Source organism: Trichosurus vulpecula, chromosome 9, assembly GCF_011100635.1.
Source record: "Trichosurus vulpecula isolate mTriVul1 chromosome 9, mTriVul1.pri, whole genome shotgun sequence".
Classification (NCBI taxonomy): domain Eukaryota; kingdom Metazoa; phylum Chordata; class Mammalia; order Diprotodontia; family Phalangeridae; genus Trichosurus; species Trichosurus vulpecula.
In genome coordinates, this window is record NC_050581.1 from 202,726,937 (window position 1) to 202,752,975 (window position 26,039).

Consider the following 26,039-nt stretch of genomic DNA (forward strand, 5'->3'; position numbering starts at 1 on the left):
TGGGGGGAGGGCAAGGGATCTCGCTGCAGTCTACAAAGCCCCAGAGTGGATCGTCCAAGTCACTCGGAGACGACGATGAGAACCCTTCATTCAAGCTTCATTGCCTGCCACTCTTGAGAGAGCGGGGTATAGACGCGTTGCCTATGTCATCCCCTCCAGCCCCTGGTCTGACGGTCCGCCGGGAGGCTCACGGGCCGAGGCTCCCCCTCTGGCCTTTGGCGCCAGCTTCACTCAGCTTCTCCTTACCTCCATTAGCGAAGCCGCTGTCTCTGGGTCTAGAAGGGCCCGGAGGGGAGTTTTTAGAGCTTGATCTCTGCTGCGCGGAGGAGGCGGGAGCCCAGGGCAGCAGGCGCGAAGGGAGTTCCCCGTCCGCTGGGCAGGGTGGCGTTTTGTATCCCACTGGAGGGGGCATCGCGGAGGGCCCGATGGAGATGTCAAAAGACTGGACGAGTCCGGAGAGCTCCTGATTCCACTCAACAATTCAGCACCCAGGCTGGGTCTGGAGTCAGGAAGACCTGAGTTCCTATTCAACCGCAGACATTTTCTGCGTGACCCTGGGCAAGTCACTTCACTGCTGCCTGCCTCAGTTTCCCCAGCTGTAATACGGAAATCACGATAGCGCCTTCTTCACAGGGTTGTTGGGAGGACAGAATGCAATCATATTTGTGAAGCAGTTAGCACGGTGCCCGGCATACGCTAGGTGCTCAATAAATGCTTTTTTACCCCACTCCTAGGCACTGTGCTGAGTGATGGGAATAAAAAGATGACAACACAGCAGCCTCTGCCCTCGAAGAGCTGATATTCTACTGGGTGAAAACAGTGGAAGCACGGAAGAGGAAATACAAAATAGTCATTTGGGGAAGATAATAGAGTACTAGTGTCAGAGGGAGGCAGGGAAGGCTTCCTGGAGGAGGTGGACCTTGAGCTGAGCCCTAGAGGAATTACAGGAAGTGAACTTGAGGAGGGAAGTCATTCCTGGCATGAGGCACAGCCTGAGCAAAGGTGCAGAGGCAGGCTATGAGAAACAGCAGCTATAAATCAAAGCACTTTTTCAGAGAGAAATGTCTAATCTTGTAAACCAAACCCCCAATCCCCATCTTCTCCCTAGAGCCTCACTCCTACCTTCTGTGACCCTAAGATGCTGAAAGACATCTTTGAAGGCACCACGTTCAACCCTCTCATTTTTGCAGATGAGGACCCTAAGGCAGAGTAGTTAAATGACTTTCTCTAATCCCTAGTGATTTAAGAGCCAGTAAGAGTCCAAGGCAGGACTGGAACTTGGGTCCTGCTGACCCCTATTCATTATACCACACGGCCTCTGATGATGGAGGAGAGGTCGGCAAAGTGCATCTGGCGACTAGAACCATGGAGCGAGAGCTGACCTTAGGCATCTTCTACTTCAACAGTTTTAACCTGGGGTCTGTGAACCTTTTTTTTTTAATTCATAACTATTTCAATCTAATTATAATTAATCAATTGTAATTGTGTAATCCTGTGTATTTTACTTTATGCTTTTAAAACTGACTCTGAGGATGACTCCATGCCCTTCATCACACTGACTGCCCAAGGACTCTAGACCCAAGAAGGGCATCATGCCTTGCTCATGGGCCCTGATGCCCAGCCCCTCAGACGGTCTGCAGAGTGTGCCCATTGAAAGAATGCATCTGATGAGGTGAGGGCATCAGCTTTCTGCAGGCTGGGAGCCCTCTGGGCTTCCAGGGGTGATTTTACCCTTTTCTGTCATTCAATGCCCCAGTCTGCCAGGCCCAGCATGTACCCTAAGGGGATGCCATCCAGATCTGGAGGAGCCTCCAGTCTAAGGAAGCCCCTTCCTTGGCCCTGCCTCACACTCATGCCACCAAAGGACTTTGTCTTGTATGTGAGGGGCCAGGGGTGACAGATGGCTCTCACATCATGCCAGGGTAAAGTGATTTTGTTACAGACACTGTTCACTCTTGGCTGACTAGAGGTGCCATGTCTTAGTCCTGTCATCAGCCTGTGGGCTTGGCTGAGAGGGAGCTGAGCCCTCCTGAGACCTGGTGTCAGCTGCAACCTCAATAGGTCAGTCTTTGCTATTTTCCCACTGCTGCCCACTATGCCCTGTAATTGAGAGCCAAGGAAAAGGGCCTGGAGCAGAAACTGGACGGTGTTTTGTCTTTGGATTGTGACCAGCAAAGATCCTTAGAACATTGCCCTCTGTATCCCAAGGCTAGCACCTCACCCTATCCTTCTTTTAGCATGCTAAGCTTCTGCAGGACCATACTCCTTTCCTTGAGGTGCCTGAGGGGAGCAGCTGGTCATATGGGGCCAGAGTTTCCCAAACACGACCACCATTTTGTCAATAATTCCGAGATCATAGGGAGCTTTGGGGAGCCCATACCTAATGGGTACATAGGTTCTCCTAGGGCTGAGAATTGGTGGCATTTCCTCTGTGTCATCCTGTGGCTGGGGAGGAAGCTCTCTTGAAACAAGACTTGGTAACATGACCTTTTGTCAATAGAAGCCACCATCTTGTCCCCCTAGTGGAGGTGGCTCACTGCCTGGAAAGCGGGATGCGCCAAAGGCATTGGAAGCCTCACAAGAAGATGAGCCTGAGGAGATTGAGCAGGGGGAGGGAATTTTGTACAATAGGTGGGAGAATGGAGGGGATGCTGAAGCTTTTTGTCTCCCCTTAAACCTGCTGCTTATTCCCAGAGTCTGTTCAAGGAAGATTCCTTTGTAATGGATTGAAATGTCCTTGTTCCTAATCCTTATCTGCCAGGAACAGAGGGTTCAGTGAGTTTACCCCAAAAAGTGTAATTCAGAAGTGGATCTCTGAGAGGCTTCTTTCATGTTTTTCAGCCTTTTGTGTAGTTCAGAAATAACTTTTTCTTCTCTTTTATGAAGGAGCTAGGTCCAGGAAAAGATCCAGTGATCAGTATGGCAGCATTAACATATCTAAATGCTTATTTGCATATTTTTTTGGCGGAGACTGCCCTTGAAGGGAGCAATATGGAGTTCCATAATGCATGAGGCTAAGAGTTCTCGATGCTGCTGTCACATCTTATTAAACCCAGCTGAGTGGGCCATCTTTCGATAGCAGTGAACGTGCACCTGGCTTTCTCCTTGGGGCTCCATATTCCCTGTCCTACAGAATTCTTAGGGAGCCTTGTAACTGAGGGAGGGGAGGGCAGGCCCCAGATCTTCCAGAGGCAAAGGCCCCACCTTGTGACTGGTGGATCTGCTCTATGGAAGGCAAGGGAGAGGGGAAGGGGATGGCTAATGCTAGGGCGTGAGGGAGGGGAGGGACAGAATAAGTGTTTACACAATGCCTACTATGCTCTGGGCACTCTGCTAAACACTCTGTGAAGTGCTATTATCCCATTTTACAGTTCAGGAAATTGAGGTAGGCAAAGGGCAGGTGACCTGGCCAATATCACAGAGCTAGGAATGGTCTGAGGCTGGATTTGAACTCAGGTCTTCCTGTCTCCAGGCCTCCTCTAGTCACCACAATCATGACTGGATTATCTCCAATTTATCCTGTCTATCTTTCCTGCTTGTTTAGACTGCCTTCCGTTGTCTCCCCAGCTCTGAGCTCAATAAATGCTGATCTGAGAGCAGTAGGGTCACATAAAGCCCCAGCCGTTCTCATTGGGAGTCAGATCAGGCTGCTGGCTGTGGGTCCAGAAGGATTGGGGCAGACTTCAGAGCAGACTCTTATTGGCCTGCTCTCTGCAACTTGATTTTTAAAATGTTGTCTATACCAGGCATAAATTATTGCACATGCTCAAATTACCAGATGGAATTGTACACAAATACCTTCCCTCATCAGAATTTTAAAACAACCATTTGCTATCCGAATGCCTTTTGTTTCATATTTATCTTTTTTATTTCCAGGCCATAGAATGGTCCCTGACACCTAGTAGGGGATTAATAAATGCTTCTTGATTGATTGGCTTCATTGGTGGATCTGCCAGTGAATGAAGAAAGTATTTATCGAGTGTTTACTGGGTGCCCAGCCCACTGCTAAAGGCTCAGCCTAGAAAGACAGGAGAGAGGCAGTGCCTGCCCTCCCAGAGGAGGAGAAAGCAACTCTATGGGAGGGTCCTGCTTCAGGGAGAAGGGCAGGCTCCCGGGTCCTCAGGGGTGTCAGCAGCACCAGACATATTGCAGGCATTTCTTCGATGTTTACTGGGCACCTCCTCGGTGCAAGGCAGTTGATAAAATACTATCATATTCAATAGAAATACAGTCATGGTTGTGGATGCAGCGAGAGATGGCTTGGAGCCTAAGGCTTCTTTAGGATCCTGAGTTCTGGGTGAAGTGGCTACCTCAAGCTTGACAGTCTTAGGAGTTCCTGGGGGATGGTGGCAGGGAGGACATTGAAGACTAATAACATTTCAAGGAATCACAGAATTAGAGGCGGAAGGGACCTGGGCAGCCGTCCAACACGACCACCCATGGAAGCGAGCTCTGCTACAGCTTAGCCGAGCACGCTTCCTCACAGGGGCTGGAGGGACAGGTCCACGCCCCTCACTGGGCTTCCACGTCCCCCTCCCTTTCCCCAGGCTGTCATGTGTATTAGATGAGATGACCCACGTCACATGCTTTGTAAACCTTAGACCATGAGGCCAACACCAGCTATACTAAAAGTAATCACTAATGATTCCGATAATAATTATTACTATCAAGGTTTAGGTGTAGGCACAGTACATGTTGGAGATAGGAGCTCACCAGAGACATCCCCCAGTGTCTTTCCCTATAGATGAAAACATTCTGGACTTGACTTGACTTTGGAGTCAGAGGACCTGAGTTCTAATCTAACCTCTATTTGTGTGACCTTGGGCAAGTCACTTAGGGCTCAGTTTTCACATATATAAGAAGAGGGTGTTGGGAGCATGGTATTCATTGGACTCTAGAGCTATGTAGGGTCTTTTTTGGAGGCAGAATCTGAGAGTCAGAGAAGCCCCCAGAGGCTCCATATGCTGATCTCTAGCTGACCCAAGGGGAGCCATCCAGCCTTTGTTTGAAGGCCTCCAGTGACAGGGAAGGAGCCCCCTGTCTCCCATGGCAGCATCTTCCACTCTGGGAATGGCTGCACTCATCAGGATGTTTTTCTTTCTGTAAAAACTGAATCTCTCTCTTTGCTCCTTATACCTGTCGCTGCTCATTCGTTCCCTTTCTTCTCCACAATCCTTCCTGCTCTTGGACACCACCTCTATTTCTTCTCTTCTCCAGGCCAAGAAGCCTCAGGTCCTTCACCCAGCTCTCCTCTGATGGGTGCTCAAGGCCATCACCCTCCTGCTTACCTGCCCGTGGATGCTCCCCAGCCATCAGGATGCTAGGTCAGGTTCCTTGTCGCTGCCATGGCAGACATCTGAGCACAGACTCCAAATAGAGAAGTGAGACCTACAGATGGGAGGCTGTTCTGTGGATTGCATCAGGTCCCAGAATATGTTAAAGACTCCTAAAATCCATGCCTTTCCACCAATGAAGCTCCTGATGTGTTTAATGAAGACATGATTGAAAAGTTCTTATTTAGCATGTACTAAGTGTCAGGGATATGTGTGTAACCAAGTGAGATAGGGAGGTGACGTGGTAGGCCAGAGACGAGGCGAGAGACGAGGATTGGCTCCTGAGGCCCAGCCAGACGTGGGGCTGGAAAGTGAGCTTCCTAGAATGGTGACAGGAAATGAGCTCCATGGCCGCACAAAAATGTAGGTCTAACAAGACTCACAAAGTGGATGACAAATGTGTCTGCCCAGACTCCGATATGTAGCTATGTGGTCAGTCCCTGGAATCTGTCCCTTACGCCACACACATTGGGCAGACACTCCAGGCACACATGAGCTGGAAAGAGAATTGAACAGGAGAGAGGGGGCTGGTTAGCATTGTGCAGAATGTAGGGCTGCCCGTGAGCCCCACCTGCTCCCTAAAACAAAATCTATCTTCTTAACAATGGCTTCTCTAGTTTGTGTCTGGCCCCAAATGGAGAAGCTTCACTTCTCTGGACAATCATCTTTGCAGGTGGCCCTAGAGGTCATGGAAAGACACATCTGGGACAAGAAGAGGGATAAAAGCCATCAAAATGGACATATGTGACAAGAAAAGGAGATGGACTGGTCATGTAATGGGGGAGGGCAGCTGACTCCAGCATTCCGCTGGTTTCCTTGGAAGACTTAGTAAAGGAAGGCCTCCAGCACATTGGGAAGATTGGTGGACAAAGACAACAACACAAGACGGAGCCTTAGGTGGGGAGGCCGTCACAAAACTATTTCTGCATCAGAGTGTCTGGAGCATGGACAGGGCCAAGGAAAACCACAGCTGAGCTCTGGGAGGTGCGTGGTCTAAAAGACCTAAGGTCTGGAGGTGGCAGAATGAGGACACAGCCCAGCCCAGCAAGGGAACTCCAGATGAGCTGCCAGGCTCTGGCCTGGGTTCTCTAGTGGCTTTCTTTCTTTCCTTATTAGGTTGGCACAGCTCTTCTGAAAGTAAAACATGCGTCCTTGGAAAAGAGAAACAGCCATCCTCTGTAGCTGGGGGCAAGAGCTGTCTAACATGATTCACTGAGGAACACCTCGGCATGAAGTTACAAATGGAGTTCTGAAGGCCAAACCGAGGCTGTGGACGTCATGGTGGGAGAAAGGAAAATTCCAAGCCATTCATCAAAGCTCTTGCAGCTTCGATTTCAAGCCAGGTAGAACAACAACCAAAAAAAAAAAGAGAGAGAGAGAGGAAAATAAATCTGTGCCTCCAACATCTCATAAACAACCAAAGACGGAGACCGAGGCAGCTCCCGGCCTTGGCCAGCTCTTTCTGGCTCTCCTCAGAGCCCCGCAGCCCTGAGAGGCCTGGACATGTGTCGGGTCATTATGCCTTTCACAGTCACAATTTATGGCCTGAAGAGGGTATCGTTGTGGATGTTTGGACAATCTTACAAAGAAGGCTAAGATGCTAGGGATGGTGCTGTCTGTCCTCCAAGGGGGAATAAAGGACTCCTTCCCTCCTGTGCCTTCAGAATGGATGGTCCCTAGGCAAATTCTAGTGAGTCTTCATATCTTAAAATGCGTGATTCAAGGAAAGTGTCTGACTTCTGTGTAGTCAGAACCTAAACCAGAGAAAGAAAACACAAGTCAGGGTACCCTGGTGGTGCAGTGGGGAGCGAGTTCAAATCCAGCCTCAGACACTGGCTGTGTGACCCTGGCCAAGTCACGGTCTGTAAAATGAGAAGTATAATAGTACCTCCCTCACAGGGTTGTTGTGAGGATCAGGTGTGATGGTAATTATGAAGTGCCTGGCACAGGGTAGGTGCTGTAGAAATGCTGTTACTATGATCAGACCGTTGTAATAGCTGGAGCTCTGGAAAACCAGTGGGTCATTGGAAAGGAACAACATCCTTGCTGCTCTTCCTTTTCTTGCCCAAAGCAAGCACAGAGATTAAGTCCGCCCTAGAAAATCGTGCATCTATCTGCATTTTATGTCTCTATAAAAGATGCTGTTCCATCCATGGAAGCATCGGGGCTAGTCGATAATTAACTAGGCGTTTCTTCAAAGAGACTCTGTGAAATTAAATTATTTAGTTTTCTGACTGGAAGGGAAATTAAAATAGGATGTATGTATTGTTTTTCCGCCTTTAGCTCTGTAAAGTCCTGCTCTGGTGTCTCATGGTGGCTTGGAGGTTATCCTGGCCTCTTTTCCTCGCTGTTGCATCCTCTCCAAATCTCAGCACCCAGACTCTGGCCAGGCCTGTCTTTGTTCCTTCATTGACCCTTCGGGGTGGGGAGTTTCTGAAGCAACGGTCTCTTTTCCCTGGTTAGGACTTAAGCATTTGATCATCATTTAGCTCTTCCAGGATGCTCAGATCTATTTATCTTTGTTGCTTTGTCCTGGCTTCTGTTTTTTTTTTTTTTCTTTCAGATATTCTATTCAGTTGTGGTCCCTTAAACAGGAATACTTGGAAATCATCAATTTACTTTGGGGTTTATCATTTTTTCCTATTCCTTCCTTTCCTTTCTCATATTAACTACACAATCCTATGTAATTCTGAATGGGATTTCTTGGCGCATAAGAAGTCTCCTGCTAGCAGTCCTTTTTCTTTGACATAGGAGCTCTGGAGTCCAGTAATCACATTTCTGGGAGTATTAAATTTGGAGTTTCTTTCAGGTTCTTTCAGTTCACCTGCAGGTTCCACTAGTTTTGGTTGCTTTTCTTCTGTGATTTCTTAGAATGTGCATACAAGCTTTTTGTTTAATTATACTCTCTTGGAGAACACAATGATTTTAAAGTTATCTGTACTCATCCTGTTTCCTAGTTTAGTACTTTTTGAGATTAAACGTAGTTATGTTTTCTTCCTCCTTTTCAGTCTTCTGATTTTGTTTTCATAGGTCTTGTTATAGAATTGCATTTTTTAGTTCTTTTCCCACCATGCTGGGGCTTTGTTTTTCAGTGTCTACTACTTTGGTGAGGTTTTCCAGTTTCTATTCTGAATTTTTTATTATCCATCCAAATTTTTCTTAAAAGGTCTACTTTGACAGTTTATCTTTTCCTTATTTTATTTCAGCAGGCTTTCCATTTACTCTCAGTCCTTAAGACCAATATAGTCTCTTTTCTAAGGTTCTGCTGGCAATTTAGGAAGACTAGCGTGGGAGAGCCAGTGTGGGAGAGAGTCTGGAGCACTGACCTCAGAGTCAAGGTGGGCATTTGAATCCTGCCTCAGACAGCTGTGGATCCCTGGGCTAACTTCTCTGTGCATTAGGTTCCTCATCTTACAAGGAAGTTGAACTTGATGGCCTCTGAGGCCCCGTCCAGCCCCTTATCCCTGACTGTGATCCTATGTTCTCTTCTCCTGATTTGGAAACTCATCACAGGATTGTCTTAAACCATCATCTAAAATCATTGCAATTGTATTTTCTCATTTCTTCAGTCTCTCCACTGGGACTGTTTCTTCACAGTTTTGTTTGGCTCTGTAGTTGCTAGAATGAGTCCTTCCATGCAGCCCAGGCAGTGCTGGACGATGGCTGGCTGCTGTGCTGTGCCGAGGTCTCTGTTCTCAGCCTGCTCTGGGGGATCTCAGAAGCCTAACTGACAGCAGCTTCTGGGCCCTTCCTTTTCTGGGCTTCCTTGTCCTATTGTTTGCTCCCTTATATTGTACCTCTGGTAGAGTGTAAGTTCCTTGAGGACAGGGACTCTGACACTTTTCTTCTCCTCTGTATCCCTGAGACATAGTACTTTGCGTACACTAGGCACTTAAATTGTTTATTTGATTGCCTCTCATGGATTTGATTTTAGTAGTTCACCCGGTTGTCCAACCTGTGTGGTGGAGATTGAGTTTCTCTGAACATAAGAACTTAAGCTCCCCCAGGATTTCTGAGGATGGTCCACTTTAGACTTTCTCCTGCCTCCAGAAGGAGCCCCACTTCCCAGGGGTCACTGCTGTACTCGAGGGGAGGCATCAGTGGGTCTCATGAGCTGAGCCAGTTCATCTGAGCCACAGCAGAAGGGAGCATCATGTCGCTAGGCAAGGCTGCTGACATATCTCCCTCCTTGTCCTTCCACAGAACCATGTGAACCCAGCCATGGACTTCACCCAGACGCCCCCAGGAATGTTGGCCCTTGACAACATGCTGTACTTTGCCAAACACCACCAAGATGCATATATCCGGGTAAGTGCCCTGGCCTCTTCCCCATCTTTGAGTTTCCTGTGGTGTTTAGTTCATTGTTCTGTGAACATGACCGGGTATATTTGAGAAACTATCTTCGAGATTCAGATTTTGGTCAGAGATGTTTTTACTTCTTGTTGGTTATTCCTCAGAATAAAGAGAGGCTTAAAACGCATGAATGTTGGCTAGAATTTACTTAGATCAACTATAGTTATCAAACATGCTATTAAAGCTATGTTGAGTGCCTACTATGTGGGAGGTGCTGGGGGTACAAAGACCGAAAACAAAACCATCCCTGCTTTGAGAAAGCTTCCTTTCTTTGCATGGTTTTGTCAAGAGTTCTTTTTCGCCCGGTCTCCATGAGAAAGAGCCTCGTGACCGGCTCTTGATAGTTGGAATATGTAGAAACCAGAATCTTTCCATTTCTCCTAACTGATGTTGGGAGATGTGTCAGAGCTTTTTCTAATGGGCCCTCTTGCCCCCAAGCAGGTGCTTGCTTCATAATCTCCAGTCCAGGCAGACCCCACTCTCTAGGGATCGCTGGGATACCCCAAGCTTCTTGAGCCATGGCCATCACATCGACATGTGGGTCTTGGAGCAGGCACTGTCTGTCAGCCTGGTTTGGGGTCTGCCGGCTCCTCCCCTGGCCCTCATCTGAACCTCTTCCTCTCTGGGGTCTCTGGCTCTCGCAAGCAGCCAGATCATTGAGCTTCAGAGGAGGCTGATGGGTAGGCAGAGCTAAGCCAGCTTCAGGGAGAGAGGTATGGTTGATTGGACTCTGAAGGCAGTTCTGAAAGAGAAGAACCCCATGCCTCCTGAGCTAGAACTGAATGAGGAGCTCAGCCAGGGCCCTCCATCCCAAGGAGCATCTGGCAAACTGTGGCACATGGTGATCTCTAACATCGACACGCCTGAGAACGTGGCAGTCAGAGGGGTGTGGTGGGGGTGCCTAGGACAGGGCTTTTGTTGGCTTCATCACCCAGAATTATCACCAGCAGGTGATGGTAGGACCACCAGGTCCTTCAGTGGCCTAGGAGTCTGGCCCAACACACACATCTTCCCTGGGGACTCCCCCAAAACACAAAGAAATAGAGACTAAGAGCCCCAGAACACCAGATGCCAGCAGTCCCAGCTCTCCACTGTGGAGTCACCCGACAGTGTGGCAGCATCTAATGCAGCCAATGAGGCCTGCCCGCTTGTTCTCACCATCTGCAGAGAGTCCTGGCATAGGAGAGACAGAACACTGCCCCCGTCTGTCCTGGATTCCCAACCATCTCCCAATCAATTTGCTGAAACAGACAGCATTACTCTGAACATTTTGTTATAAGCAGAGTTTTAGAGATTGACTTAACAATTTTAAAAATTCTCACTCGGCATCATAATTTAGACTATTAGGAGCTATTTTAACTAGTGCTCATGCCCTGGCAGCACCATAGAAAGAGGTCGTAATTGAATTAGCCCATCCTTCAATGGTCACAAAATATGGCGTGTGTGTGTGCGTGTGAATCATGCCTCTCTATTAGGGTACGTCGCAGAATGTGGCTGCCAAAGCCCGGCTTGTCTCTCCTTCCCCATCTTTAGAGAGAAGCCTTGTTCACTAAGAGAAGGCAAAGCAGGTCTTCCTGGTTGAAGTGCCATCGAGGAGGAGGAGGAGGAGGAGAGGGAGGAAGAGAAGGAGGAGAGGAGGAGGAGAAAGAGGAGAGGAGGAGAGGAGGAGGAAAGGAGGAGGAGGAGGAGAGGAGGAGGAAAGAAGGAGGAGAGGAGGAGAGGAGGAAGAGGAGAGGAGGAGGGTGAGACTTGGCACACTCCCACCGAAGGAGGGAGCCAGCGAGCTGTTCTATTATTATTATAAAGGCTGGTCTATAGTGAGGAGCTGGGCAGACAAGGTTTGTTTTCTATTTATTCCCTGCAGTCTCCCCCCATGGTGCAGCAGCAGCAGCCCCAGGTTTCTTCAATGGAATAGCCCAAGGCCTCATGACTCCTCCTTGGCCTTTCTCCAGAGAGGCAGTGTGGGCTAGTGGTTAGGTCACTGGCCCTGGAGTCAGGAGGGTACTTCCTAGCAGTGTGGCTAGGGCCAGTCCACTTAACCTCTCTGGACCCTTCTCTCCTCATTCCTAAATGGAGATTGTAATGGCACCTGCCCCGTGTGTTGGTTGTGAGGGTCAGGGGAGAATGGTAATCAACCAATAAACATTTATTAAGCACTTCCTGTGTGCCTAGCCCCATGCTGAACACTGGGGATACAAGAGGCCAGACAGTGCCTGCCCTCAGGGAGCTTCCAGTCTAACGGGGGAGGCCCCACACAAACAAACATGCACCAACCAGCTGGCTACAAGATAGATAGGAAACAAAACAGAAGGAAAGCCCCAGAATTGGGCGGGGGAGCTTCCTGGAGAAGGTGGGGGCAGCCTGAGCCAGAGGGGAGGGAGAGCAAACTTCTGAGGCTGTGTCCTTGGAGACAGGGGTCATCGATTTCTACCCCTCGGTCCCCTGTACGGAGCCCGGGTCAGGGGCCATGGAAGTCTCTGGCCCTGGAGTCAGAGGACCTGGATTCAGATTCCACCTTGGTCACTACAGGCTGCATTCCTCCTCTGAGCCTTCATTTCCCACTTTGTGAAAGGACAGTTGGTCTGAACCTCTGAGGACTTTCTGGTTGCAGAGCCACGATCCTGCTTCTTGGCCTCCAGCTGCCTCCTCCCGACCCTCCTTCCACTGCCCTCCTGAGCTGAAGCCCTGGACCAGCCTCCAAATGGGGCTCCATGCCTCCAGATCCTGATGCGTGACCCCTCCTGACAAATGGCCACCTCTTTCTGCCCTGTTCCCTGGGACCCTCCAGGGAATCCTTCCTCCCCCACTCCTCCTCTGGCTGGCTTCCCATCCGGTCCCCATCCCCCTAAGCTGCAGGCTTGCACCACTGGCCTCCCTCCCTCCCACCTTCACAAATCCTTGTCATACTCCCAGGCCTCCTTCAGGAAGCCTGAAATGCTCCATCCATCTTACAGATGGCTCGGTGGACAGAGCCCTGGGTCTGGAGCCAGAAAGACTTGAGTTCAAATCCAGCCTCAAATCCTCTCTAGCTATGTGACCCTGGAAGTCACTCAACCTCAGCTTGCCTCAGTTTCCTCATCTGTAAAATAGGGATAAACATAGCCGCTAGGACCAAATGAGATAATATTTGAAAAGTGCCTGGCACTTAGTAGGGCCTATGTAAATGCTAAGCTATGATTATAGTAGTACTACATATGTTATTATGCAAAGCTAAGCGAACATTATTGTAGGAGTGTAGGACCACACAGAGTGCTGGGAGGGACTTCAGAGGCCACCAAGTCCAGCTCCTTTTTTTACACATTGAGAAACTGAGGCACCGAGGGATTTGTTCAGAGACACACAGCTGGGTAGGATTTGAACTCGAGTTTCCCCGACTCTCCTTTCATCCTCACTACCAAACCTTTGCTTAAAGAGCTCTAGAAGTTGTCTTCCAGTAGCGTTCCAGCTTCCTGGTAGTGTGGACTTGGGGTCAGGGGATCCGAGTTCAAATCCAACCTCATCCCGATGAAGGTCACTCAGCCAGGTGTCGTTGGCGCCCAGGCCCACTCTAGCCCCACACTGCTCCTCCCTGCGGGCAGCTATTAAGGTCAGTCAGCATCTGTGAATTGATTGGGACACTGTTGTTTGTTTTTGTTTGTTTTCCTGAAGGGCAAGGGCTCCCAAGCACGTGAGAAGTGGTCTTAGGCATGGGTGGTTTGTTTCCCTCAGGGAGCAGGGTCGGGGGGTACGGGACCCACAACTCTGCATTTTTCACTCCTGCTCTGACCTTGGGCAGGGCAGAAAGGAGAGCCTGGCGTCCCTTCCTACCCCATTCTCCTGCCAGCCAGGGACTCGGGAAATGGGGTTAGACCTTGCCATAAATTAGCAGAGTGGCTAATATTGGCCTCTAATGAAGCCTTGAGCGCTCTGCAACTCTGGGAGGGCCATCCACTGAGCCCATGGTGTGGACATAAAACATCAAATCTGTGCCCAGAGAGCTGCTGGGGGATGGGAGAGGGGAGACTGAAGCTTTACACTAATTTACCAAACTTTGCACACGCCAAAGGGGAAATTGGCAGTGTCCCAAGCTCCATAATTACAGGACAGTTCATAGCATGTAATTAAAGTTAATGACGAACTAAATGATGGGAATAAAGCTATGTGGCAGTTCATTTTTTGTTCTCCTGGCTCCAACACGTTCTCTCCTCCCCCTGTCCCCACAATCTTGCCGGAGGCGGCTGCCAGGCTCACCCTCATCATTCATTCATTCACTCATTCATTCATCCATCCGTTTATTTATCTATCTGTTCATTTATTTATTCATTTATAGATTTATTTATCTATAGATTAATTTACCTAGCCCTCTATTTATTAATTTATTTGTTCATTTAACTTTCTTCTCTTCATCTGTTTTTCCACTCATTTGTTCATTTATCTCTAGGTCTCAATTTCTCTTTATTTGTTGAGATTATATGCTGCCTGTGATCTGGGCAATCTGAAGGCTAGTTCAGTTCACAGAGCCTTCAAGGGTTTGTTTTGTTTGCTCAAGAGAATTGAGAACACTATCCTCCAGCCTCTGTGGGTGTTTAGTCGGACTCTCCTTGGTCGAGGCACAGACTTGTTTCTTGTTGTCACCAGCCTAGAACAGGGGGTCAACCTTGGAGGGGAGTCTTAGCCTGAGCTGAGCTGGATGGAGCTGAGACCAATGCGGGGAGGGGGTGGTTGCTCAAAGACCCCACTTTTTGCCCTGTCCCTGCATAACTGACTACATCAACACACGAGTGCCCCAGGCCTCAGGAGAAGACTGTGGATGAACCACGGGAGCCGGGTTTCCTCTGCACTGGTGCCGGAGTCAGGATGTCCTGAGTTCCTACGCTGCCCTCAGACCCTTCCTGGCTGTGAAACCCTGTATTCTCAACATCTTATTCGGTGTAGACACTTAGTCCATGTTCCTTAAATTCACTGACGTTAGCCTTCTCAGAACTAAACAGCCCGGAGCTGATGATCTGACCACAAGAGGTTCAGGTAGTGAGCATGAGCGCTGTGGGGGGGGGGGGGAGAAGAGCTAAGGGCTGCCCCCAGGCACCCCCTCCTCACACCAGCTAAAACTGGGTGATTTCTGGGAAGCTGAGCAATGGCAAAACCCCAGACCCGCAGTTTTCTGGAGAGGACTTGAAGGAAGCCACAGACCTCAGGAGGACCTGGATCTGAATCCCACTTCTGACCCTGGCAAATCACCAGCCTCTCCTGGCCCCTTGTCTCTCTCCAGGACAGCTCCAGGGGCCCGATCCATCTCAGAGGAGGAAATGTCCAATCTGGAAGTCCCTCACCCCATAAAACCATGGCTCTCCCAGCCCCATTGAGAGGAAAGGATTTCATACAAAGACAAGGTGAAGGGATGGGGAATCCTCAGCGTGGGGCAGAGAAGACAAGGCCTGGGGATAGGCTGCCTCCACCATCTTCAAATGTTTATGTGGAAAATGAGTCAGACCTGTTCTGATCAGCCCCAGAGGACTGAACTACCATAACTGGGTAGACCTAATAATGAGTTCAATTTAATTAGCATTTATGAAGCACCTACTGTAGGCCAGGAAGCATACAAAATATACAGTTCCAAAGAAAGAGCCCAGCCTCCTCAGGGTGCTTACTTCCTACGGAATGTGATCAAGGCATCCAGGTGGCACCACAGAGGATAGAGGGTGGGACTTGGGTCTGGGAAGATTCGAGTTCAGATTCAGCCTCACACACTAGCTGTGTGACTTTCTAAAGTCCCATTGCCTCTGTCTACCTCAGTTTCTTCATCTGTAACATGGAACATGGAGCCTCCCAATGTTATTGTGATGCTCGAATGAGATGATAAGCCTCCCCTGCAGAGAACAGGAAGGTGCTGTGACGCTTGTAACCAACGTGGGTAACTGTGTTGTCTCATGCTCACGTTGCAGGTGTGTGCGGAGGAAACCGAGGCAGGCACAGGTTGAGTGACTTACCCAGGGTCATGCAGCTAAGATGTGTTATAATTGTTATGTTTTCTTTGGATAGGGCCAAAATTCACCTCCCTGAAACATCCCCGATTCTCAGCCACCATGTGGTGAGTTCACCTGGACCCGTCGCTCCTTGTTCTGGCTTCTCTGGGACCAAGCCTGGCCCAGTGAAAGGACCAAGAGATTAAGAATTTGGACCTGAGTTCAAATCCCAACTCTGATACCTACTGCTTGGGTGACTTTGGTCAAGTCACTTAACTTGGCAGGACCTCAAAATGAAGGGGCCGGACTTGATGACCTCTCACATTTCTTTCAACTCTAAATTTAGGATCTTGTGATCCCAGAAGTCTGATTTATCTTCCCTCCAACAGCCTTTTAGACATCCGAAGCCAGCTCAATGAGCCTCCATGAGACATCCAGAATGGTGCTGGCCTGTGCGGGGCGAGAGCTGAGACCCCAGAAGGAGGGGAGAACCCTGACCCCATCATCACCCCCCAGCAGCCCTCTCTGCTGACACCATACTTTTTATTGTCTTACCATGGAATATATCCCTTGTGACTCATTCATTAGCATTGAGGATAAAGTGAACCTTTCCCCCTTTCAATGTTCACTGACTTCACCAGTGAGCTGTATTGTATCTGGGGCCATCTTCCCCTAGGAGAGAACATGCCTTATTTTAGGATGGAAGTCTGAGGAGATCACTTTCCAGTGACTTATTTTTCTGTGTAATTAGGTGCTTATTTCCATCCTTGGAGAGCTCATTTGGGCTGACAGAGGTCCCACCCTTCTATAACATAGCAGGCTTCCTAAACCTTGAAAGATGGATATGGCCAAAAGACTCTTCCCACCTGGGGATGAATGTCTGCCCCCAAGCTGGGCTGGTCCTTGGACATCTGGCATGTGGCTGGCCAAACTCTTGTCAGTACCTGCCCTTGGCTCTGTGACCTTTGAGACTCCAGATCCCATTAATTCCACAATGAGGAGTCATGGTGGTGCTTAACAAGGCATGGATGCTTCATGGCTTTAAGGAAACTTCAGAGCTCCCAAGGGGGCTGGTGACATGTTCCCAGTGAGAAATGCCAGCCTCTCTTTCCCCCATTGGGGTGAGGCCAGGGAAAGCCCTTTGTTCCAACATTGTTCCTTGCTGAATTTCTCCAAAGGTGACCCTTTATCCAGTTATGTGATGTAACCCAAGTCTGAATCTTGGGCTGCAGCCTAGTGTCCAGGGCCAGTGTCATGGTGGACAGGCCCAGGTCAGCCTGGCTGGCCTCAGACACAAGAGAAAGAATCCCTCATGCCCAACGACCAAGGGATCATCTGGGTTTGCTCTGTGATTCCCAAGCACCAAGACGGAACTGAGCCAGCACCAGAAGCCAGGAGGAAGTGTCCAAAGAAGAATCCAGCTCCAGGCAGGCTGAGGCGTGGCCTCAGCCCTAGCTGTTTGAGGGGTTCTCCTAAATACACTCATTACATGGAAGATGAGAAGCCTGCACCAGGCAGCCTCTGAGTTCCCATACACAGTGAAATCTCTGATCTCTTTGCCTTTTTAGCCCTCTCTTTTAATCTCACTGGCCTCTTGGGGTGCCCCCACTTTCACTTTTATACACATTCATTAATTGCTTCCTCAAAAGCGTCTTTGGGTTTGTAAGTTCCACCATGATGACTGCCCCTTTGCACCCACTGTCCGTGGGATTTTCTCCAGCAAAATTGCTTCCAGTGTAGAGAAACCCTTCCCAGGAGCCCTTGTGCCCCTTTCTGGGTGCCTGGACTGGGGCTCCTGCCCTCGTCCACCTGGCTATCTGTCAGTCAAGGCCTTCCTTCAGAGTGCCCTGTCCCTGCCTGCCCCCAGGCACTCATCTCAGCTGAGCAGCTCAGGGGAGCCTGTGGAGCCCCTCCTGTTCATCCCAACTCTTCCCCACTCCCGGAATGAGAGTGGTGTGTAGTGAAAACCAGAAGAGAAATCTTGAGCTCTGGACATTTATAGGAAGTCAAATACTTGACTTGTTAGTTATGGGTCTTAAGAAAAACCGCTCCCTGCTGGCCTGGAAACCTTTGGGCAGAGGGAAAGGAGGTGGTATGGGTCAGTGACACCCAAAGCCTGGGGCTCTTTGTAAGCATGACCTCTGTCTCTGTGTCTGTCTGTCTGTCTCTCTCACTCTCCCCGTCTCCCTCTTTCCTCCTTCATCTCTCCATCTCCTTGACCCAACCCCTTATCTCTCTCCATCTCTCTATGTCTCTGTGTCTCTCCTCCGCATCTCAGCTTCATCATATTGTTTTGTTTCCCAGCGGTCCTTTACTCTATTCACACATTCACTACCTCATCATATCTTTGGTTAGACTCACGGCCTCTGGTTCTGCCCCCGGGGCCAGGAAGAAGAGGTCAAATTGCCTTCCTCGTGCCAGCCCTTAAAGTAAGTGAGAACAATTTTCCCTTCTTCTGTCGAAGCATCTCTAGATGTTTCGTAACAAGTACAAACTGAGCATGAGTCAAGAGTGGCACAACTTCACCCAAGTATAGGTGGCACCGGGAGACTGAGACCTCAGGGGAAGTGCAATCATCCCCTGGGGATGCTTATCATCCCATCATTGGGCAGACTGGGCCTCTGCCTCCAAAGTGCACTGAGGGCACTGGGGCAGGATTGGAGAGAAGCACCGTGAACATGAAAGGAGTGGACCACGTTTATTAGGCACCTACTGTGTGCAGGGTGTCATGTGAGTCCCTGGGAGAGGCCAAAAGCATCCAGAATGTCGGGGGCGGGGGATGACTTCAGTGTTCACGTATGCCCTCCCTCCTCCCCGGCCCCTCACCGTGAGTGCCTTCTCCTCCGGTGGCCTTCTGTGCTCCTCGTTATGTTCAAGTTGTCTCCCCTGTCAGACTGCAAGGTCCTTGAGGACCGTTTGTGCCTCCTTTGTATCTCTGACATACGTGAGGGTTAGAGCTGGCTCCGATTCTGACTTTGATCCTAATTCCAAGTACAGTTCCCCGGCACACAGCAAGTGTTTAATAAATGCTTATTGATAGATTAAAGAGATCCATTTGGGGAGAAGCAGGTTTTGAGCTTTGCTGATGGTTTTATGTTAATTTATGGGAGGGGTTGTTATTTTTAGAGATCAAGCTAAGTTGGATTAGAGGCAACTGATACTAGCTTTCAATGGCCCTGATATGAGTTGTTGTTCAGTCATTTTCAGTCATGTCTGATTCTCCATGACCCCACTTGGGGTTTTCTTGGCAAAGACAATGCAGTGGTTTGCCATTTCCTTCTCCAGCTAATTTTACGGATGGGGAAACTGAGGCAAGCAGGGTGAAGTGACTTGCCCAGGGTCACTCAGCTAGAAAGTGTCTGAGACTAGATTTGAACTCAGAGAGATGAGTCTTCCTGACTCCAGGCCCCGCACTCTGTGCATGGTACCACGGTGCCCCCTGACTGCTCCTGACATGAGCTCCTGACACGAAGCAACATTCTTGGATCCCTTCTGGAGTATAATAGATGCTGGACTGAATCATAGCGATGCTGGGGGCTTGTTCTCCGTTTCAGAACCTGAGCTCCACGAGAAATTTCAGAGAAGACGCTGCCCATGGGCGTCTTTTCGTCTCTGCTGGTGTCGTTCATTCTCCAATAGCAAAATACATTGTAGACATTTTAACGTCTTGAATTAAGGAGGGAAAGACAACGTTCTTGCCCAGGGGAGGAGCGAGCTCCTCTTTGTGTCTGGCCATTGACCATGATCTCGCAGGCTCATTCCCTTGATGGCATGTCCCCCGACGTCCTGGCTGGCCCACGTGCCTTTGATGAGGGCTGCCCAAAGGACCCCTACCGGGTGCTTTGTTTCCCTCCTGGAGGTAAACATTGCAAGATGGATGGGCTGCCGAGGGGCTCTCGGAGGCTGATTTCCATATTGATTACTTAAATTAGCATTTTGTTTCTTGCTTGATAATAAACCATCTTCCCGAAATGTGTCTCCAACCCTGATTGGCTGAGGCGAATCTACCTGCCGCGAATGCAAAGCACCCGCCACCCAGCATGAAATATTGATACCTCATGAAATGTTAACGTAACGTTAATGCGAAATGTGGAGCCCACGGGGGGCCGCAAGAGGAGCCTCGCTGCTTCCCCGTCTGGCCGCCAGCCTCCTGCACCAGGCGGATGCAGCTTTGTTGGGTGAGGCTCCTTTGGCTCGCTTTGGGAGAGGAATGCGTGGAAATTCACTGAGTCGCATAAGAGCTGAGTCCTTCGAGTCGGGAAGTAGAGGGTCACCAGTGGGAGCTAGCCAATGACAGGACCTGGTAAAGGGCGAGGGAGATGGGCCTGAAGGGAAGTGGAGGGCCGAGGTCCGTGCCGCCCCCCCCCCCCCCGGCCCCGCCCACCGGCATTGGAGGAGAGGACCATGGGCAGCTCATGGGCAAAACCTTCCTCTTCTGGGAGGAGCCATAAGGAAGAATTCCTGGCATGGACCTCGGCTCTCCTCCTCCTCCCTCCTCCCTCTCTCCCTCCTCCTCTTCAGCCTCTTCCTTCTCTTTCTCCACTTCTTTCTCTCTTCTTCCTTCCTCTTCTCCTCTGCCCTCCATCTTCTCCATCCTTCTTCCTTTTTTTTTATTTCAAAGCTCTTTGCCCTTACATTGGGATCCTGCCAGCTTGTCCCTGTCTGGTTCACTGTCCATTTGGACCAATAGAGCGGCTCCTGGGCATAGCAAAGGGACATGGAAGACGTGTATTTCTTTTTCTTGACACTCAGATTGTTTAGAGTCCTTTGGGGGGAACGAGGGCTTTTGTGTCAACGTGGAGCCTCTTTTTCCTGCAGAGCACAGTCTCACTCACCCGTCCCTTTGTAGACCACTGTTCAGGGCCTCAGGTAAGAAGGGGCCCTAGGATAGGAAACCCTACCATGGTGAAAGATTGCTCCTAGTACCAACTGCCAACAGCTTCTGTCTGGGGAGGCCTGATGCTCCCAGAGCTTTGTGGGGGCTTTGTGGGAGGCCAGACCTCCGGAGCCTGAGCTTCTTGAAGGGAGATGCTGCTTTGTGGGTCCCCCCTCCCCTCCCTCCTCAGGTGGCAGCATAGCACAGTCACCAGGCCTCACCTCAGCCTCGAGCCCCCTTGCTGACCCCTCCATTTCCCCCCACAGATTGTCCTGGAGAACAGCAGCCGAGAAGACAAGCATGAGTGTCCCTTTGGCCGCAGCAGTATCGAGCTGACCAAGATGCTGTGTGAGATCCTGAAAGTGGGCGAGCTGCGTAAGTGCGCTTGGGAGGCCGCGCCGTGCGCCGGGTCGGAGGCAGGGGAGGCGTAAGTCCGTGTGATCAGGAGCGGCGGGGCAGAGGCTTTGGCACTCAGCCCTTTCCTGCTAATCACCCCGGGTTTCTGGGGGGTGGTGCCCGCGGTCAGAAGGCTATTGTCCTCTCTGGGGCTGCTGATTGCTGCGGAGCCATCCTGGGCCAGGGCTCCTGTCTTCCTGGAGGAGACAGAAGATGCATCCTGAGATGATCCATGGCCAAGGACAGCCAAGGTTCAGCGGACTCCGGTCCTGGGGGGTTGGATGGAAAACAGGGCTCTGAGCTCACCAGGCAAGCGCAGACAAGGGCTGGGGGCTGGGGCTGGTGCTGGCGCCTTGTGGGAGCGCAGCCTGCGGGTCCTGGGCCATTGTTTCTCCTGAGCCCGCTTTCTTGGAAAGATTGTGGTGGCCCTCCCTCGGAGAAAGGCCCGTTGCACACTCAGGCAGATTCTCCCGAAGCCCACTGTGTGACAATAACTTGACTTAGGTCTTGGACGTGGGCCACCATCCCCATGAGTCCTGCTGCTTCTCCTTTGTCTTGCTCCTGACCTTAAGCCATCAGAATGTTAGATGACAGCACGGTGCTGTGGAATCTAGAATCACTCTGGAACCCGAGGACTAGACTGGAGATCATGTGAAGGGGAGTAAGAACAGAAAGAAAAGTCCCTCCCCGGTGTGGGAATGCCTTGAAATTCCAACCTGAAGATTTTGTACTTTGCAGTAGAATCAGTAGGAGCTAGTGACAGCTGCCGAGCCCCGCCGTGTTGCGGAGGTTCTGGGGCCACAGGGGGTAGGATTGATTGAGAGGGGGCGGGACTAGAAGCTGAGAGACCAGTCAGGAGTTACCAGCTCTGTTTGTCACCTTAGACCAGTCACGTCACTTTTCTGGCCTCATGTTTCCTCACCCGAAAACTGAGGTGGGACTAGAAGCCTGCGCCGTTCGCTGTAGTCGATACAGAAGCATTATTAGGTGCCTACTATGCGCTGGGTTCTGGGGATTACGAGGGAGACCCAGGGATATGGCCCCTTTGTTTTATTCTGTCCTTCTGTCTGCCAGTCTGTAGTTGATGGTCCTGGAGGCCCACTTGCCCCGACCTCTTTCCTCCTCCTGTGGTCATATCGATTCCTCTGACATGAGGCGGTCAAGCAGAAAGCCTTGGCCGGACTCTTCACCCAGCCATAGTTTGCAAATGCAAAGCACCGTGGCTGAATCACTCAAGACATGAAGGCTCTCGAGAGGCTCTGAAATTAGCGCCTCTCCCTCCTCCACATGGGCTCTGGAGGGCGACATGAAGTACCGCCAGGTGAAGTGCCGCTTGGCCTTTCCATTCCGAGCCAGAACATTCTGATGAGACAAGCACCCCTTTCAATACTTGTCATTATCAGGGATGGGCCCTTCTTGGCCCTTGGGGTGCTGGGCATGCCCAGAATGGGCTGGAACCTTCGATTGGTGTGACTGACTTCGATGTGAATCCTCCTTGGAAGGGGAGGCAGGCCTGGGTTGTGCCCCCCCCCCAAACCCAGTCTGCACTGTAAAGTGTCCCCAGGAATAGGATATTCCTGGAAGAACTACCCATGGATTCCTGAAGAATCTGGGGTTTGTTCTATGTAGGGGGGCCCATGACACTGGAGATGGCCTCCCTAAGTCTAGGGCTGTGCAGCCCTAGTTCTTCCCTTGTAGCCAGATTCAGACTATGGACTAAGGAATGTTGTTTTGTGATAATCCCTTGCAACATGGGACACTGAGCTCTTCTCATAAACAAAGAGATGTGGATGCTATCACCACATGCTGGGAGGATGGGACTTGGCCAGAGGAAATCAATGTGCCAGAATCCAAAGCATGCTGGTCCCAGAGTCCAACCACTGGGGATCAAACCCTAGCTCAGCTCCTAGGAGCCCTTGGGTGGGTCAGGGGAGGGGATTCAGTGGGCTCTGAGGTCTTTCCAGCACCAAAAGCAGGATCCTAAAAAGTGTACTTTGTATGAAGAGGCTTTTGAGGTTCATTCATTCTAATGTTCCTTCCCGAGACATTCTCAGGGTAGAGTTCGTCATCAGTGAAGGAGAATGGGCAGGGCCCTGGGCCTATAGCCAGGCTGTTTTACCCTCAGAGTCAATTCCTGCTCCTTGGTCCTTGCTTTCTTCTCTATAAAATGGTGAAGGGGGTACTGAATGGCCCCCAAAGTCCCTCCCAGTTCCAGATCTGTGCTCCGGTGATCTTTGTGGGCTGCCCATGGAGCCATGGCCCCTGTAGCAGCCAAGAGGTCACTGGGACACAGGCCCCTGGCCATGCTCCAGGATGATTTATCTGAGCACCAGGCTCATAACATTTTCTGGGTCCCTTGGGAACTTTTATTCCCTCCCAATCAGAGTTTACATCTTTCTTCTAAAGGTCATAGGAACGGTTGTAGAAAAGGCTGCATTCTCTTCTCCTGCACACGCCAAGGAAAATACATTGGGTCCAGAAATACTGTTTGAAATGGGAAGCCCTTGCTTCCTAATTTGGATGAGAAAATGGAGGTTCTATTCCCAAGTTAGGAAGAGTGACATCTTTTCATGTTAGAGCTGGCTGGGAAACATAGCCCTGGAGCATCTGCCCCTCTCTAGCTGGGCCTCAGTGGGCCTGAATGGGCCATGGCTCAGCTGGTATGTGCGCTCTCTCTGTCTCTGTCTCTGTCTCTCTCTCACTTCAACCTCAGTTCTGAGACACTGGCACCTGTTCTTCCAGAGAGCACTCTGTCCCCTCCTGCAGTAGCTGCTCTTAGGGAGCAGTGAGCTCCCCTCTGCTCAGATGGCAGACAAACACACAACCAGCTTCTTTATCATGGTGCCCTGCTGGCTAGCAGGGCCTGGGAATGGCCTACAGTTCAGCTTAGACAAAGGTCAGAGTTCTGCTCCCTAGTGAACCTGAAATGGTGTGGCCTCAGTTTCCTCCATTGTAAAGTAAGAGGATTGCACCAGATGACCTCTGCAGCAAGCCTGAAGTTGGATTTGTGCCCTCCTTTCCATGTCATCCATGTGCCCACATGCCATGCCCATGGGCACACAGCTCCTCATGCCAGCATGTACAACTTGACTTCCCATCTTTTACTCTTGGACACAAACAAATTGCAGCTGTGCCCTGGGCGGGCATCAGCCAATGTGTGAATCATGGTTTTTATTTTTTTCTTCCTGAAAAGCTATTTTGAGACTTCTAATTGCCTATTTCTGTATCATTCATAGAATGAGTGAAGGGAATGACTGCCTTTGTACATGGGAAGATGCCAGGCTTCTGTGCACTGGGAGCTTAGCGAGGTGCCTGACACACTGTAGGTGCTTAATAAGTGTTCTTCAATTAATTATTTTTTTGCACAGCTTAGAGCGCCGACAGCAGAGTTTTGGTCACATGTGCTCCTATATCAGGAACATAGAATTTAGCTCCCCAAAGAGTGCTAACGATGACAAGTATTGTTGATGTGGAAAATGCCAGCCGTCGACCTGCTTCCTCCTGGGTGGACTTTGGGAAAAGGGGGCTCAGTGTGTAGACCCCATGGCTGGGGTTGAGTTACTGAAGTTACTCCCCAAAGGGTCTTGTGGTGTGATAGCCTAGCTTATCTGCAAATGGAAGATGGCGCCCTAGGTGTGTTACATGGAGGGGGCATTGACTTATTCTGCTTGGCCCAGGGGGAGGAGATCGGAGCAAATGGTGGAAGGGGCACCACAGTTTGTCTTGGTCGCAGGAGACCTTTGCTTATGACAAGAGCTGTCCCAGTGAGGTAGCTCAGCTTCGCTTACTAAAGCATTTATGTAAATGTCTATGCTTGTGGGGGAGCCCATTTTGGACTACTCTGGTCTACAGGACATTTTGTAAGACAAGAGGAAATGTGGAAGAAGGGGAGACAAGAAGCTTGAGGCTTTCACCCAGCTCGCCATTGGTTTCTCTGACCTTTGATGCCGTAGTAAGTTGAACCTTGGCTATCACATTAACTGGCTGGTCGGGGCTGGGCAGCCCAGAGTCCCCTGAAGGACATTTAGGGACCCAAGCCAGAAAGGCTCAGGGGTCGATTCACTTCAAGTTTAGTCAATCTAATCAGCATTTAGGAAGCACTTACTACTTACCAGGGGTGTGTGTGTGTGTGTGTGTGTGTGTGTGTGTGTGAGAGAGAGAGAGAGAGAGAGAGAGAGAGAGAGAGAGAGAGAGACAGAGACAGAGACAGAGACAGAGACAGAGACAGAGACAGAGACACAGAGAGAGAGAGACAGACAGAGAGAGCTCACTTTCCCATCAGGTCAGAGCGGGCTTCCCGAAGGATGTGACCCCCCAGAAACTGCCTATTTGGAGATGCAGGTCATGGGAGTGGGTGGGGTCAGAGACTCTGGGAGTCCACAGGCATCACCATGAATATTGACACAATTGAGTCTGGGCCGTTGTGGAGCCGAGGAAACTTTGATCCAGCCACTGTCCTGAGGAAGGACAAGTCCCAAGCAGGAGGCCAGTGGGAGGCAGCCTTGAGGCTGTGCACTGGCTGAGTCAGAAGAAGAGGCCTCAGAGGAGAAGTCACTGGCAGTATCACTGTCTCATTTCTTTGTCTTGTCACTCCCCAGAGCTTAGAACCTGACAGAGACCTGAGAGCTGAATGCTAGGGCCAGCTCTGCCCCATGCTAGCCATGTGACTCAGTTTAGTCAGCTGTAAAACAGAGACAATGAGTTGGTGGCAAGGCTGCGGTGAGACGGCCATAATGCTTTGCGAGGACAAAAGCTCTCTGTTGGGGCCATTCGTGATTTTATACTGGTGAGACTGAACCTTGGGCTGTTGTGTGAATGAGTGATCAAATGCCAGTCACCATGGGGCAGCCCTCTTGGCACCACGCTCAGTGGCGAATGCTGCCTTATTTTTTTTTTGAATACTCCTTTTATGGCTTGGCTAAAAATGGGTCTGGGGTTCCTGCTTGAGCTGATTTGGAGATCCACATTCTGCATTTTGATGGAACTATGGGATCCTCTGGCCATGTTCTCTCCTGGGGTTCAGGCCTCTCATGCTGGGGGTCTTGGCCACGCCCTCCAGCCCATCCTCTAGAGGGGTCTGCCCCACATAGTGGAGGCCTTTGTTCAGTTCTCTAGACACATCCTTCAGGCATCATGTCT

General features: G+C 50.3%; 1 protein-coding gene across 4 annotated transcripts in view; it reads left to right on the forward strand.

Annotated features, from left to right (window-relative positions):
* Positions 1 to 26,039, forward strand: part of ELMO1 (engulfment and cell motility 1) — a 405,316-nt gene that overhangs the window by 180,386 nt on the left and 198,891 nt on the right. For 3 of the 4 annotated variants that reach the window (XM_036738189.1, XM_036738190.1, XM_036738191.1), the window contains 2 exons: positions 9,537 to 9,641; positions 20,771 to 20,879. In XM_036738189.1, coding sequence (XP_036594084.1) covers positions 9,537 to 9,641; positions 20,771 to 20,879 — 214 coding nt within the window. Of the gene's footprint in view, positions 1 to 1,585; positions 1,673 to 9,536; positions 9,642 to 20,770; positions 20,880 to 26,039 lie in introns of those variants that run through there. The other variant, XM_036738193.1, reaches the window with a different exon arrangement.